We start from the raw sequence: 17,642 nt of genomic DNA on the forward strand, positions 1-17,642 counted from the left end.
GACATTGTTCCAAGGGCCAAGTCGGGGCCCTTTTGAGCATTTGTTTTAAAACAGAACTGCTACTCACCTACACTGAGGTCTACTTCACCATATAACCCCCTTATATTTATGTCCTCCGCTTCAAGTTATTAATGCTTGCCAAAACACAATGGTTACTTACTATAAATGGGTTTATTAATAAATACTTTTATATATTTTAGGGTCTTTGGGAACTGGAAAATCAGATGCTATTATTGAAACAGCAGGTAACTTTGAAAGACATCACAATGAAGAAAATTTCAATCACACATACACCAATCCCCATATTTTTCAAAACTCAAAAAAACTGGCTGCATTGTCATATGCAGCCATCTCTAGTGCAAAGAAAGATATGTACATAAATGTGAAGGCCGGTGCCAAGTCATCCCTGTGATCAAAAACATTAAATTTGTCAATAGCATATTGGTGGAACAATGAATCACTATGCTGTATCAGTTAAAATCTGCTAGGCATAGATGTCAAGATTGAAATAAAGGAATTGTGTAAATGCTACATATTGTATGTTAACAATACAAATATTGCAAATCAAAGTGGAACTTCAGGCAATATCACAATTCCGGTTTCATGCTCCATATACAGTATATGCAGGCTTCCGCCTTTACATGCAACCATACTCTGTGTGCACAGTTCAATGCCCCATGAAATCATAGTAATGGTATTTTCCAATCTTATAGGTGACTAGGGAAAAAAATCCTGCTTAAATTATATGTAAAGCTTGACTGTCAGATTGTTTTTGGCACATCTGTTCTACCCCTAAAAGGATTTAAAGTAACCTTATTATGAGATTACACAAAGTAAAGTGACCCCCACAGCTTCATTTTAGGCACCCTCTGATGCCACATAGTATTTGTATTGCTGCTGTTTCAGATATACCAATACAAACTTTTTGGAAAGTCAGTATGTTCATATGGTTAGGCAAAACCACCTTATAGTATTTTTAAATTCTGAAGTTAATAATTCAGAATTGCCCAAAAAAATGCCCAAAAAAACACCCGCGCCAAAAAAAAAAAAAAACGCCCAGGTGTGTTATTGCAGGGTTTTTTTGGGCATTTTTTTGGGTTCTTTGGAGGCATGCAAAACATCTGAACTTCTGTATAGGGGTATATATACACACACATGTATATGTATTTTACACATACACATATATAGGTGTGATAGGAGCGGAGCCATATTGGTGTTAATTATTTCATTAGCGCAAGTATAGTGTTCTGCTACTTTCACACCTATATATGTGCAGGTGTATATATACATACATGGGTGTGTATATATACCCCCTATACACAAGTTCAGATGTTTTGCCTGCCTCCAAAGAACCCAAAAAAATGCCCAAAAAAACGCCTGCTGCAAAAACACACCTGGGCGTTTTTTTTTTGGCGCAGACTTTTTTTGGGCATTTTTTTGGGTTCTTTGGAGGCAGGCAAAACATCTGGACTTCTGTATAGGGGTATATATATACACAGACACTTATATGTATTTTACACATACACATATATAGGTGTGATAGAAGCGGAGCCATATTGGTGTTAATTATTTAATTAGCGCAAGTATAGTGTTCTGTTACTTTCACACCTATATATGTGTATGGGTATATATACATATATGTGTGTGTGTGTATATATACCCCTACACAGAAGTTCTGATGTTATGCCTGCCTCCAATAACCCCCAAAAAATGCCCAAAAAACGCTTGCTACTAAACCAGCAAGGTGTGAAAATAGCGGAGCCATATCCCTGTTCTATAAGTGACCTAATACAAACGACCTTTGTTTCTGGTTCTGGACATGCTACAGAGCTGAAACTTCACAGGTACACTTTTTAGACCCCCAGACACTAAATCCAAAGTCAGAATCAAAAAATCTCATTTTTTTTCCCAATAATTGTCTCTCTGTCAAAAATGACAATTTTTAAAAAAAAATGTTTTGTGTGATTAATAGTCCCTGGGGCATGACCCAGAACCCTAGGCACTTTTTAGGGGCATTTATTGGGTTTTAGGGCTTCAAAATTGTGTTTTTTGATTACCGAAGTTCGGGTCCCATTGATTTCAATGGGGTTCTGAAATCCGGACCAAACTTTTGGGAAGTTGGGGTGTTCTGGTCGAACCGAACTTTTCAAAGGTTTGATCATCCCTTCCGGGGACAGCTTCAGGCCATTTAAGCTGAATACCCAAGTGTGAGATTGGAGACAATGACCATTCTGCCATCTTTAGTTTGTTTTGTTTATTTGATAATGGGGATGGGAGAAGGGAATGAGTGGGATACTCCTCTGGCTCAACTAGGTACAACTGGGACACTTTGCAGAAAAATGCCTGTTAGCGCTGTCTTGACGCCAGCTGAATGCAGACCAACGCTTGCTGGCGCTTGAAAAATACTGACTTGCTGAACTTGTGCTTGAACTTGACCTTTAACACTCTGGTTAGCTCAAAAGTCCTGGACTAGACTGAGATTTGACTCTTCAGGGCCCAACCGGTGGCGCCCCCTTTACACTTCAGGGTCCTCTCACTAGGCACCCCCTCTGAACTTCAGGGTCCTCTCACTAGGCACCCCCTCTCAACTTCAGGGTCCTCTCACTAGGCACCCCCTCTACACTTCAGGGTCAACACTGGCACCCCCTTTACCGCTAGCTGGCTCCTGGATCCCTTGGACCTTCACCGGAGTGGTCCCCTTTGCTAGGCAGACCCCCAGGGGCAGTTTACAGTACTCATGAACCGGGAATGCTTTATCTAAAACTGGACCCCCTCTGCTCCACTGGTTCTCGGCACATCGGATCCTCTCTGAAGCTCAGCTCAGCTCACTCTGTCCCCTCAGGCAAGCCGCCCGGGACACCCGATCCTGCTGACAGGAGGAGAGACAGCCGCACTCTCCCTCCTGGGACTCTGCTTCCCGCCAAAGACGCTGCGTCATGTGCTCCCCTCAAACTTATACCAACTCACAGAATCCTGTGTGGAAGAATCTGCCTTTCTGGGGTAGATACAGGCCTGAGTGTGCCATTGGCTGGTTTTCCTCTACTGCCCAATGAGAACCCTCTCATGGAGCACAGTGGGGAGACTCCCCAGTCTCAATAGCTACACCTGGGAGCCATGACAGCCCAGCTGAAAATCATGGCCCTGCTGTTAGGCAGCTTAAGGCCCACTATACTTTGCCTAGCACCTACCTTGTAGGGTGCTACACCAGTAACATGCACAACTAAAAAATGCCAGCCCATCTGGCTCTTAGGCTTTCACTCAGCTTTAACTGCAGTACCTCTGCTCTTTCCACTGGTCACCCAGACCATAGTTTCTCCAGTGATGACTGATACACTCTAACGCACACAGCTTCTCACAAGCCTCAGTCCCCAGGCCATTTACTGTCTCTTGCAGACAAACATGCTCTGGCTGCCCCATGCAGCGTCTGGCTCCTGGAGACTGCCTGTCTCTCTTGGGTGGAGCTGTATCCAACTGAGGACCATGAGGTATTTCTAAAGCTCCATTATAAGGGATGTGTGCACCTGAGCACATACCCTGCTGGTCCTCCACAAATCCGGGCACAGGGTGGGACATTCCATCCCACCCAAGACACTATGAAATCTCCAAACTACAGAGCCCCATCCAGGTATACCAAAGCCTGGAAAAAGCCGCAAAATCAGTTTTCTCCATTCCACATCTACTCCCTGTAGTCCTGCACTGAGCCAATGTGCACACCCTGTGTCCTTTAACTGACCAACTGACAGCATCTCATACTCTTACATAAGATTAATTTAAAAGGAAAAGTGTAGTGGGTGCCTATTTACTCACCATGTTCAGATGCTGGCACGGGCTCCAATAACTCTGTTCCACAACTCCCTGGGTTTCTGGACATGCCCAGGGAAGATTAGTTCCTCAGCTTCTCTCTCTTAGCAGCTCAGATAGGCTACACCTGATGAGGCAGAGGTAACCAGGCAAGTTATCTGTAGCCAGGTGAGAGGCCCTCCACTGTCAGAACCAGCATGCGAGTAGCAGGACCAGAGCCTAAAAGCATGCAGCTTCACCGGAAGACCCAGCTACTGTAGGATGCCCCTCCCCAGTTGCTATTAAAGTACATTAGTTTCAGTGAGGTGGGCCTGTATCCTCAGACCTGGGATCCCTCTAGCTGTTTGGCTGTGTTACCAGAGCTACCCTGGACTTCACTGACAGGAATGCTGTTTATAAGGATAATCGAAAATTCTGTTTGTGTCCTGAAAGTAATGGTTCTCATCTAGACTCTCTGTTGTAAGAGTCTTATAGAGACTATTCTATGCAGCCAAGTTACCCTGATTAAAACACAAAGACATTGTTGTAAAAAGTCTATGTTTGTGCAGCTTTTCTATTACTCTGCAGTATATACAGGTGCATCTCAAAAAATTAGAATATCATCAAAACGTTAATTTATTTCAAAAATTCAATTCAAAAAGTTAAACTCATAAATTTTATATAGATGTGTTACACACAGAGTGATATACTATATTACCAAAAGTATTGGGACACCTGTCTTTACACGCACATCTTAGTCGGTAGGGTTCAATATTGAGTTGGCCCACCCTTTGCAGCTATAACACCTTCAACTATGCTGGGAAGGCTGTCCACAATATTTAGGAGTGAGTCTATGGGAATGTTAACCATTCTTCCATAAGCACATTTGTGGGGTCAGGCACCGATGTTGGATGAGAAGGTCTGGCTCGCAGTCTCCAATCTAATTCATCCCAAAGGTGTTCTATCGGGTTGAGGTCAGGACTCTGTGTAGTCCAGTCAAGTTCCTCCACCACAAACTCGCTCATCCATGTCTTTATGGATCTTGCTTTGTGCACTGGTATGCAGTCATGTTGGAACAGGAAGGCCCAACCCCAAACTGTTCCCACAAAGTTGGCAGCATGAAATTGTCCAAAATATCTTGGAATGCTGAAGCCTTAAGATTTCCTTTCGATGGAACTAAGGGGCCAAGCCCATACCCTAAAAAACAACCCCACACCATAATCACCCCTCCACCAAATGATTTGGACTAGTGCAAAAAGCAAGGTCCATAAAGACATGCATGAGTAATTTTGCGGTGGAGGAACTTGATTATCCTGCACAGAGTCCTGACCTCAACCTGATTAGAACACCTTTGTGATAAATTAGAGTGGAGACTGCGAGCTAGGCCTCTTCTCCAACATCAGTGCCTGACAAATGCGCTTCTGAAAGATTGGTCAAACATTTCCATAGACACATTCCTAAACCTTGTGGACAGCCTTCCCAGAAGAGTTGAAGCTTCAAAGGGTGGGCCAACTCAATACTGAACCCTACAGGTTAAGACTGGGATGCCTTTAAAGCTCATGTGTGTGTAAAGGCAGGCGTCCCAATAATTTTGGTAATATAGTGTATATTTCAAGTTTTTTTTTCTTTTAACTTTGATGATTATGGCTTACAGCTAGTGAAAACCCAAAATTCAGTATCTAAGAAAATTAGAATATTCATAAGACCAATAAAAAGGATTTTGGGGAGCCATGTCATCTACTGGTGTTGGCCCACTGTGTTTTATCAAGTCCAAAGTCAGTGCAGCCCTCTACCAGGAAATTCTAGAGCACTTTATGCTTCCCTCTGCTGACCAGCTTTATGGAGATGCTGATTTCGTTTTCTAGCAGGACTTGGCACCTGCCCACACTGCCAAAAGTACCAATACCTGGTTTAATGATCATGGGATTACTGTGCTTGATTGGCCAGCAAACTCACCTGACCTAAACCCCATAGAGAATCTGTGGGGTATTGTCAAGCAAAGGATGAGAGACACCAGACCCAACAATGCAGATTAGTTGAAGCCCGATATCAAATGAACCTGGGCTTCTTTAACACCTCAGCAGTGCCATAGGCTGATCGCCTCCATGCCAGGCGGCATTAATGCAGAAATTCATAAAAAAGGAGCCCAGACCAAGAGTTAGGTGCATACTTTACTGCGCATGGACATACTTTTCAGTAGGCCAACATTTCTGTATTAAAAGTTCTTTTTTTTTTTATTGGTCTTATGTAATATTCTAATTTTCTGAGATTCTGAATTTTGGGTTTTCACTAGCTGTAAGCCATAATCATCAAAATTAAAAAAAAAAAAGAAATGCTTGAAAACTATCACTCCGTGTGTAACGCATCTACATAAAATATACGTTTTACTTTCTGAATTGAATTACTGAAAAAAATTAATTTTTTGATTGTATTCTTATTTTTTTAAATGCACCTGTACATGCTCCTTGTAATTCTGAACCTGTTTTGAATTATTGCTTTTAACTTTGTGCCTGTTTCATAAACTGCAAGTAACAGTTATTCTGTCTAATCAATAGGCCTATTACCCAACCATTACACATGCAGGTTTAATCTATCCCACCTGGTTAGATTGTAAAGAACTTTTGTCTGAAGATAAAAATATGGGTGTTGATTTGTTACCATGCACACTTTGCATAGTCCCATATATTTTATTAATGAACTAAATAATTTTTTAACAAAGGCTATTATATATTTTATTATGCATTGTATGGCCCACCTCCAGCTTAACAATTCATTAGGCAGTAAATGTAAAAGTAATGTATGAAGTAAGATTTGCACCTATCTTCTAGAACCAGAAACCACAAATCAAGATGAACTTCAGAAACAAAAGAGCTTTTTGAAGCTTCAGAAGAAGCAGGAGAAGGAGCTAAAAGAGCTGGAACGGAAAGGACAGAAACGCCGGGAAGAGATTCTCCAGAAATACTCCAGTGCCTTTAGTGATCTGCACACACAGATCAACAAGAAAGCCAGCCGAAAGGGTCAAAAAAAGAAGTATGTGTGCACACTTCTTATGTTTGTTGTGTCTGTTGCTTTAGAAATCCTGAAATAGGCTTCCAAAATAATTAGAATGCTTAATCATTTCATTGTCAAGGCTCGAGACCACACCAATTTAGAGGCAGGAAAAGTGCTGTGATATGGGGAAAGGGTGCAGCCTCTTGTGGCTCTGCATCACCTCAGTCATCTCCTGCAGGACCAGGCTGTCAAAATGACAGCTCAGCCCTGCTTTTTTACATTAGGAAGGAAGCTCTCACAGTGTAATCAGTGAGACATTGCTGCCCATGTCACAGTATCCATCAAATATTTTTAAAATATGTATTTTTTTAGCCTCGATCACAATAAATATAGACATCAATTTTGTATCCAACCTTTATACATTACCCTTGGAGATGTGATTTTAGAGCATGTGTTGTGAACCTTGAAAGTTAATTTTTCTACAATGGGTATAGCTGCAGATGTAAGGGCTCTTTACTGCTTGTGTATTATTTTATATAGTTACATAGTAGCTGAGGTCGAATAAAGACAATAGTCTATCCAGTTCAACCTGTGTAGGAGTGTGTGGCCGTAAATCATCTCTCATACCCCTGAATGTTCTGATCCTTGAGATGTACGTCCAAGAGTCTTTTGAAAGTAACCATACTTCCCGCATAAACTACCTCTTGTGGTAGAGAATTCCACAATCTTGTAGCCCTAACAGTAAAGAACCCCCTGCTTTGCCTGAGATTAAAACACTTCTCCTCTAATCACATTGTATGTCCTCATGTCCTCATACAATCCTTGCGACCGAATAGCTTTTTTCTATGCTGAGATCACCATTGAGGTATTTGTAAATTGCTATCATGTCCCCTCTCAGGCGTCTCTTCTCCAGGGAGAATAAATTAAGGGATTGTAGATGCTCTTCATAGTTAAGGTCCTCCAATCCCCTAGTTAGTTTAGTTACCCTTCTCTGGACTCTCTCCAGCTCCAACACATCCCTCCTGAGGACTGGAGACCAGAACTGCACAGAATACTCCAGATGCGGTCGGACCAGAGTTTTTTTTATAATGTTTATTTTGCATATGTAATGTGCATAGTGGGGGCACAGTTTCAAAACAGGTCACAGTCGTAGGAATACTGTGTTCTAAAAGTTGTTTTTTTATTATTTTAGAAGTCCGGAGGATGATTATGGCTGCATATGGGGTGCTGGAGAAATCCCTGGAAAACCAGACCCAAAAATAGTGGATTTGAAGGAGAAGATGGAGCAGGAACTGATGCGTGCTTATGAGGAGTTTTATGAGAGCATTTGGAAAAAGAGGGAACAACATTCTGCAGAAGTGAGTAGAGAAATTATAAATGTGCAATTATTTAGATAATATGCACATACATTTCAACACAAACAGGATTTAGGTTAAAGGGGTTGTAAAGTGTCAAGGTTTTTCGCCTTAATGCATTCTTAGTTGCAGCTGCCCCCCAGACCCCCCCATTATTCTTACCTGAACCCGAACGTTCCAGCAACAAGCACGGGCCCAGCAGCTCCAGTCGCTGTCTCGGGTCCTCATTGGATAGATTGATAGCAGCGGGAGCCACTGACTCCTGCTGCTGTCAATCAAAACCAGTGACTCGGGAGCAGGGGCGGGACCGAGTCTTGCTGTCTGTGTCAATGCAGCAGGACTCATAAGTTTGCCTGCATGGATGCCCCCATGGAAAACGGCTTTCCGTGTAGGCACCCAATAGAGGAGCAGCCAGGAGCGCCGCCAGGGCACCCCAGAAAAGGAGGATCAGGCTGCTTTGTGCAAAAATCAGGTAAGTTTAACATGTTTGTTATTTAAAAAAAAATAAATAAAACCTTTAGAGCCGGTTCACACTGAGGCGATCCGACTTCGAAGGGGCGACCTGTGAAGTCTGTGCACCGCGACTTCGGCACGACTTGCAGGGACTTCACATAATGGAAGTCAATACAAGTCGCTCCCAGGTCGCCCCAAAGTAGTACAGGACCCTTTTTCTAAGTCGGAGCGACTTGTGTCGCTCCTATTAGAACAGGTCCTGTGCTAATCAATGGCGAGTGACCGAGCGCGACTTGTCAGGCTGACAAGTCGCCTGACAAGTCGCGCTAGTCTGAATGGGGTCTTACAATCACTTTACTGTATGCCTAGTTATTACCCATGTTTGGAGTTTCTGATAGGAGACCATAATCTGGTAAAATCCTAAATGACCGACACTCTGTGACTTCTTTCTGTCCTCTGGTCTCTGGTTTCCCTTATGTATTCCCTGATACTGCCCTAACTCTCCCAACCTCCTTATCATGTTCCCCCTTGATCAATGGGATTTCTGGAAGTTTATTTCTTTCTCATAAACTTTCTATTGTTTTTTTTTTTTTTTTTTTCCCACCTATTGTATAACAAAAGTTTAAGAAACTAACAAGGAAGTCTTCTAGACATGTGAAAGAAACATAGTTGTTTCCCCTATAGACCTGCAGATCTTTGATATTTTTGGTTCAGATAATTATTCTGTACCATATAAGATGGGACCAATTTTGTTTAATATCTTCATAAGTGATATTACTAAAGGCCTCGATGGTAAGGTTTGTCTTTTTGCTGATGACACAAAGATATGTAACAGGGTTGATGTTCCTGGAGGGAAACGCCAAATGGAAAAGGATTTAGGAAAACTAGAAGAATGGTCAGAACTCTGGCAACTGAAATTTAATGTGGATAAGTGCAAGATAATGCACCTGGGGCGTAAAAACCCAAGGGCAGAATATAGAATATTTGACACAGTCCTGACCTCAGTATCTGAGGAAAGGGATTTAGGAGTAATTATTTCAGAAGACTTAAAGGTGGGAAGACAATGTAATAGAGCAGCACGAAATGCCAGCAGAATGCTTGGATGTATAGGGAGAGGTATAAGCAGTAGAAAGAGAGAAGTGCTTATGCCGCTGTACAGAACACTGGTGAGACCTCACTTGGAGTATTGTGCGCAGTACTGGAGGCCATATCTCCAGAAGGATATAGATACTCTAGAGAGAGTTCAGAGAAGAGCTAATAAACTAGTACATGGATTGCAGGAAAAAACTTACCAGGAAAGGTTAAAGGACCTTAACATGTATAGCTTGGAAGAAAGAAGAGACAGAGGGGATATGATAGAAACTTTTAAATACATAAAGGGAATCAACTCGGTAAAGGAGGAGAGCATATTTAAAAGAAGAAAAACTACCACAAGAGGACACCGTTTTAAACTAGAGGGGCAAAGGTTTAAAAGTAATATGAGGAAGTATTACTTTACTGAGAGAGTAGTGGATGCATGGAATAATCTTCCTGCAGAAGTGGTAGCTGCAAATACAGTGAAGGAGTTTAAGCATGCATGGGATAGGCATAAGGCTGTCCTTCATATAAGATAGGGCCAGGGACTATTCATAGGATTCAGATATATTGGGCAGACTAGATGGGCCAAATGGTTCTTATCTGCCGACACATTCTATGTTTCTATGTTTCAGTTAAACACCAAATCTGTTTTGTTGTACCAGAGCTTGGTTCAAAGCTTCTGTTTGCTGTTTACTTTAAAGCGTAACTCCACTTTAGTTGAGAAAAAACATTCCCCTCTGGGTGATCTATGTACATTGCAAGGAACCTGCAGGTTATGGCAGATTTGAATTTTTTTTTCCTGCAATAAACATACCAAAGTGTGTGGTATGAATATCCTATTCTAGCTGAATTAGAATTACCTCCATACAGGGCCGGCAGGACAGTAGAGGGCCACCTACAGGTGAGCTCTCATCAGAAGTTTACCAAGGTTATGAATTTTGTGACTGCTGCTTTACCACTTAAAAACCCAAATACGATCTTTTCAGAATTTTCAGAATTGGGTGGAATTATAAGGTGTTAGTTTAACCAAAAATGAAAAACTCATTGTCATCCACAACCTTGCTAATGTAAAGTCAACATATTTCCTTTCTCTGTTCCCTCTGTCTTTGGACTGTTTGATATCATTGCCAGTTTTGGGGTGTTTAAGCTCCTCTTGACCACATTCTGCATAATATAAAAAAAAAAAAAATTATGTCAGCTAAACCTTTAAATACAAATACAAATACAAAATACAAATACAAATACAAAATACAAAATACAAATACAAAGTCGTACAAAGTCGTCTATCATAAGTCGCTTAAAATAATTCACAAGTCACGCTGAAGTCGCGCTGAAGTCGCGCTAACAAGTCGCCCCTTATGAGGCGACTTTCTGGTCGCGGTAGTGTGAACCGGCTCTAAAGCATACAGTATTTCAAGAATAAGAATTGTAATTTTTTCTATTAGTTCCTATTCCCCTCTCACAAATTCAGCTGCATATTACCATGCATTAATATACATTTGTTTCTTTACCTATTTTAACAGCAATTCAGCAAATTATTAGAGCTAGCTCAGGAGAGACAGGCAACAGAACTGAAAATCCTGAAGGAATCTACAGACAGGTAATGTTCCAGTCCTGTTTTCATGGAGATTTACAGTGACATTCTGAGCATGTTGGCAAAAGAGGCCCTATAATGATAGAAACAATAAGATATTATTATGATCTGAAGCTGATTATGAGCTGAAGTAGATGCGAAGGTTTCCTATTTGTGCATTTTTGGTTAAACTACAGTAAATGGAATTGCGTTTTTTTTTTTCAACGTGACTAACTGTTTAACTATTAATTATGGACACGGGTTTTTATTCTAAGAAAATATATTTAGGTAATCATCCAGGAACGGTATGAACAATGAGACTTTTCTGAAGTTGGACAGATTGAAGCCATTGATATAGCTTTGTTTTGATGAATTACAAAACAATTCTGCCTTGTATTTCCATTTAAAAGCAAAAGGATTGGGATTTGTGGAAAAAGAAGGCTATATAAGCAGATTTCTCATCGTCCTTTGACAGCTGACATCCTCCTATGCCTCTGTAATACCGGCGAAGGTGCTTAGTTCTTCATATTTTCTGTATATCAAATTTATACAGAGGCTGGAAGATTCTAATTTGTTCAAAATGGGAAAAATACTACTGAAAATCACATTAATGGAAGTCAAAAGAGGACAATGGGTAACATGCCCTTAATTCATGTTAAGTTGAATTTTTATTTCTAACCTTTGAACAAATGCACTCTTTAGTATGGTATACTATTGGGATAGAAGTAGAAAAGTGTATCTCTGCGCTGTGGTGAGGTGGCAGCTAACATAGATATGTAATATACTAAACTTATAAACAGTCTTCAAAAGAATCTGTAGCGCCTCAAATATATGAACAGAAATGTTAAATCATTCCAGCACATAAATGATTACAAAGTGAAATAAAGTCCAAAAAACACCACATAAGTGAGGAATATATGAAAGTCTTATTTGTGAGAAATACAAAAAAAAAATAGAAAATATATTCAAGTGCTGGATTCCGTGATAACTGCAGTTCCTTGTTTGGCCAGGAGTGGCGCCTTTGTCACCTGTGTGGATAGCAGGTAGGTGCTGAACCTCTTCCTGTACAGTGACAGAGGGGAGTAGGCCAGTGAGAGGTTCAGCACCTACCTGCTGTCCACACAGGTGATTAGAGCGGCACTCCTGGCCAAACAAGGAACTGCAGATCACCTACTGAAAGCAGATTTTATTTGGCTCTTGGTGAGCTTTATTTATCGTAGCTGCATCAGGACGGTGAGAGTCGCTGGACAGCCTTCTTTACAACATATGATTGATCTACAATGAGTGCGTGTTTTCTGCTGTAATGGCAGCCATCCTCTCTGGTGAGTGTCCATTTCACAGGGGTGCGGTAGATGTTTCTGGGCACTTTATTGGATCACTTTTCCACATTTCAAGCCATCACTTTGACTAATTTTGTGCACATTTTTGTGCACATTTTGTGCACATTTTTGCACTGGACTTTGTGATTCTATTATTAGAATTATACTACCTACTTTATCTCAGGATCGAGCACTTAAATATATATTTTTTTATTTCTCACAAATACGTTTTTTTCATATATTCCTCACTTTTGTGATGTTTTTTTGACTTTACTCCACTTCGTATTATTTTACGTACTGGATTCATTTAATATTTCTGTTCATATATTTGAGGCACTACATATTCTTTTGAATATTATTGGGATACATGGGAAAAAAAAAAATGTCTACATATCCTTTTTTAGCTGCTTTAATACTGGGCACTTTTACCTCCCTCCTGCCCAGGCCAATTTCAAAGCTGTCGCACTTTGAATAACAATTGCGTGGTCCTGTATCACTGTACCCAAATTCGATTTTTATCAAACAGAGCTTTCTCTGAGTTTATTATTATTATTTTTTTGAGAAATAAATGAAAAAAGACTGAAATGTTAAAAAAAAATACGATTTTCTTTGCTTCTGTTATAAAGTTTTTAAACTAAATAATCTTTCTTCATGAATTTAGGCCAAAATGTATTCTGCTACTTTTTTTTGGTGAAAATAACCCAAATCAGTGCATATTTTTTTTAGCCTCTATGCACACTAGCAAAGTTCACCTGTGCAGTACAACGTTATCATATAATGTGTGCGGCAGTGATCAGGGACACTGACTGGTAACAGTATATATAAAAAACAAAAAAAAGAAATTAACCTTTTTTTTACACACTGTGACCACTACTATTATGGGGAAGTGGTCATTTTTTTTTTCCTCTACACGTTATGATTGCTTATAGTATAAGCAACCATTTTTACTGAATGAAACTGATTCATTCAGTATGTTTAGTTGTGATTAGCTGTGATTGGCCACAGCTAACCACAAAGTACAGATGGGCTGTGATTGGCCCTGTCTGTACAATGTGACCACTGTGACCAAACACAGCTAGCCACACAATTGTACACAATGAATGGCATGAAAGGAAGCCATCCATTGTTTACAATTGTCATTTGATCTGCTGTGATTGGTCACAACGATCACATGGTACCGGCAGTAGGCCAGTACACTGATCCGTCATCATCAGTGTCAATAGCGCCGCAGCACGCCCGGGAGGACATCATATGACGTCCACCCAGATCAACAAAAGTCCCGTATGCTTTTGGCTGGGCGGGAACTGGTTAAAATGTTAAATGACATCCGCATAGAAAATGGTCTTATAGCAGTTTTATCTGCAGCCTCAAGACACCTTGAAATGCCTGTTGTCCAGGACAACATAAATGGTAGCATAAAATGTGGTGGCAGGCTTGCCTTTAAGATTATTTTTATATCGCCACAGTTTAGCTGGACTGAATCGTTTTTCCACTATTGGTTGCTTTCATTGACTTGCACCAGTCAGATAATTGCACTGGTCTACAAGGAGAAAGCCTCAGAAATGAAAGTAGCTAAATTTTACCAGAATTGGGTTACTATTAAAGGAAAATTAAGTCCTAAGTATCAATTAGCTCCAGTTTCCAAGATACAGCTTCAGGTCAAAATTGCTTCAAAATAATTCTTAATTACGAGGGGGGTGTGCGATTATGCTCCATAACTTTTCTGCAAAATGTGGTGTAGCAACGAGAATGGTGCCACACTAATCATTATAAATGTATCATTTTATTGATACCAATAACATAACTTTCCATTCATTTATTGTTTTTTCAAGTAACATTTTTATGCTCCCTCCACACCATTGGGACTGCGAAAAGCATGGACATTTTTCTTCTTGTTTAGTGAATGACATGTAATGCAACAATAATGAGGGGCCCGACTTCTGTCCTGATCCCCTATTTTGCATCCAAAATATAGGTGGTATGCCTTTTTTACCACTGCCGTCATACTGCACTTTTGAGATGCAAATGTGACCTCGCCACAAATGTAGCAGAAGTTATCTGCGTTGTTTACACAGTTTTGAGGCATCCTGGCTTCTGAGGGAAAATATCATGCAACTGTATGATGCGTAGATCTGACCATGACAAACGTTCCATGCAATAAATTAGTTAGGTAATAAGCTTAAGCTTTAAAGTGATGCTAAATGTATAAACTTGTGTACCATTTTCGTTGTTCTATCGTACTTTGTCGAGAAGTTACGAGGCATCATGATCATCAGACACCTTCGTCCCATGTAGGCAAATATACTCGCCTGTGTATAAATACTTATTGTGAAATATCTTAAAAACCTTAGCCAACCAGCACCCTTATCACCTGTTTTCTAATTTATCTAATCAAAATATGTAAGAATTAGCACATTTTATCTCGGATGTCGATAATTTCCCAAAATCTGAAGACCAGTGTTGTGTGTTCACCAGATTGGTGGGTGATTGACAACATTTGTGGCCACACAAAGTTAAGCCCCGTACACACGTACCGATCGTCGGCCGAACGATCGGCCGTCTTTTGTCCAGGGCTGTCGTGTCTGTTGAAAACTGCAAAATACTGCACACGAATTTTGTCGGCCAACAACAGCCGACTGCAGAAGTGATGTCATGTGATGGTTAACTTTCCTTGTCTTTTTTCTTTTCTGAGCATGCCCAGTCTTGCTAATCGGCTGTCTGTCGGCTGAAATCTGTACTGACTGGCGAACAATCGGCCGTTCTGGTGTTGGCCAACAAAAATTTTAATGCCTGCACGACAGATTCTGTTCGGCCGAAAATGCGCTGTCGGCTGTCGGAAGCATCATACTAACAAGCCTACAATCGGCCGATCGGTCGTCGGCCGAATATTTACGGCCGACAATCGCTACGTGTGTACGGGGCTTTAGTTTCAACAATCCCAGGCCTCTCACACTGTGCCTTGAGCTATATCGACAGCTCTACTTTTTTCAGTTGTTGATGATTGTGCATGGAGGTTAAAAGCTGGTCATGCACTAGTAGAATTTTGTTCGAAATTTTCCATTTGAAGAATGTTCATTTGATTTCCTAATCATTAGTGGGATCAAATTGGCATTTGTTTTCGATGGTAGTAAAAAGACAATTAGTCAAAGTAGGATGGAAAATGTTTCTCAAACAAACTAATTTGTAACAGTGTATTTAGTTTTCACTTGGGTAGGCCATTCATGCCAAAATGCAGTGTTAAAAGCAAGCAGAATTTTGAAGTACTTTTGAACAGCATTCATCATATCATCAAATGTATGGAGAATGTTTGTACAAATGTTTGTTTGAAAATATATTCGAGTATGGCCAGCTTTAGTCCAATGGATGCACCTTAGCCACTCCAAGCTGTATTTTTCTAGTGATTCCAGTGTCTTTAACTTTATTCTTATGAAAAAATGACATAATATAAATCTCAAGATACAACTCATAAGATCATACATCTATAAATGATAATAGGTTAAAAAAAAAAAGCAAGTGCAAACAACCAAATCAACAACAAGTGTTAACACATCAACCAATAAAGAGATATACAGTATATATATATATATATCCCAAAAGGTATATATATCCTGTACAATGCTCCAAAGAACATATAAAAACATGTCCAAGATAGCACTCGGTAATGGTTATAAGTGAAAAGATGAAAAGTCTTGATTCAAAAATACTGTGATCCAAACAGTGATAAAGTGTGTCTTTTTCCACACAACTGATACCCAACATTGAGTGCAATGGCCGCTCACCTTAAAAGGTATAGTATTGCATTATTTTATTGGGGGTCAAACGTTGGCTGAAGAGGATCACTCCATAATAGTCAAACGCAGCTCATATAAAATAAAATGAGGATCTCCATAGTGAAGTAAGTAAAGTACAGCTTTAATGTAATCAGTAGTCACTTACAGGTAAATAGGAGACAACAGATGTAGCCTAAGGAACCAAACCAAGGGGTCCCAGGAAGAAAGCGGGTAAAAAATCCGAACTTCTGGTCTCGATCGTAGACCTGGAAGTCAGGTCAACCGGCTCCTCCCGACACGTTGCGTCAGACATGTGACTTTCTCAAGGGCCCTTTGGGTTTGGTTCCTTAGGCTACATCTGTTGTCTCCTACGTAACTGTAAGTGACTACTGTTTACAATAAAGCTGTACTTTACTTACTTCACTATGAAGATCCTCATTTTATTTTATATGAGCTGGGTTTGACTAATATGGAGTGATTCTCTTCAGTCAACGTTTGACCCCCAATAAAAAATGCAATACTATCCCTAAGATAGTATTGCATTTTTTATAAGGTGAGCGCCCATTGCACTCAATGTTGGGTATCACTGTTTGGATCAGAGTATTTTTGAATCAAGACTTTTCATCTTTTCACTTATCACCATTGCACAGTGTTATCTTGGACACGTTTTTATATGTTCTTTGGAGGATTTCACAGCATATATACCTTTTGGGACTTTTTATATCTAAATATATATATATATATATTTATATATATATATATATATCTTTATTGGTTAATGTGTTGACACTTGTTGATTTGGTTGTTCGCACATGCATTTTTTTTTTTTTTTTAATCTTATGCATTGTAGCTTGAGATTTATATTATGTAATTTTCTTCATTATTTCACTATTGTATTAATATAATAATATTGATAAAGCGCTGTTCCATACGCTTTCATTCTGTTTATATGTGGTGACACTATAAAGATTGGCTGCTTTATCCAGTTCGTTATACACAGTTCTTATTATTTTGAGTGATTGCCTCTCACGTTGTAGTGCATTGGTTTTTTTTCTTTTAAACTTTGTTTTAACTTTATACATTTCCCTTTGACCAGAAAATTTAAATCACATCAACACATCAATAATGACAATAAGTTGCCTGGAGCACAGGAAATTTTATGTAACGTTGTCACACAAACTTAGCCAGAAAGTTGTACTGTTTCCACCTAATTCTCTTGAACCAGGTGCTTAGATATAGTATTATTTTGTAATGTAAAGGACAGCAGAGTGCACAGCGTTTTGTAGTTTTTCTGTGTGCTCTGTATGCATATTTTATACCTTAG

At 39.9% G+C, this 17,642-nt stretch overlaps 1 protein-coding gene across 1 annotated transcript in view; it reads left to right on the forward strand.

Moving 5' to 3' along the window:
- The window catches only part of PLCB2 (phospholipase C beta 2), a 354,260-nt gene that overhangs the window by 315,407 nt on the left and 21,211 nt on the right, over positions 1-17,642 (forward strand). Inside the window, exons 25-28 of the mRNA XM_082275009.1 lie at positions 201-245; positions 6,609-6,810; positions 7,964-8,129; positions 11,180-11,256. Of these exons, the coding sequence (XP_082131135.1) occupies positions 201-245; positions 6,609-6,810; positions 7,964-8,129; positions 11,180-11,256 (490 nt within the window). The remainder of the gene's footprint in view (positions 1-200; positions 246-6,608; positions 6,811-7,963; positions 8,130-11,179; positions 11,257-17,642) is intronic.

The sequence above is a fragment of the Pelophylax lessonae genome, assembly GCF_965119305.1.
Source record: "Pelophylax lessonae genome assembly, chromosome: 13".
Taxonomy (NCBI): domain Eukaryota; kingdom Metazoa; phylum Chordata; class Amphibia; order Anura; family Ranidae; genus Pelophylax; species Pelophylax lessonae.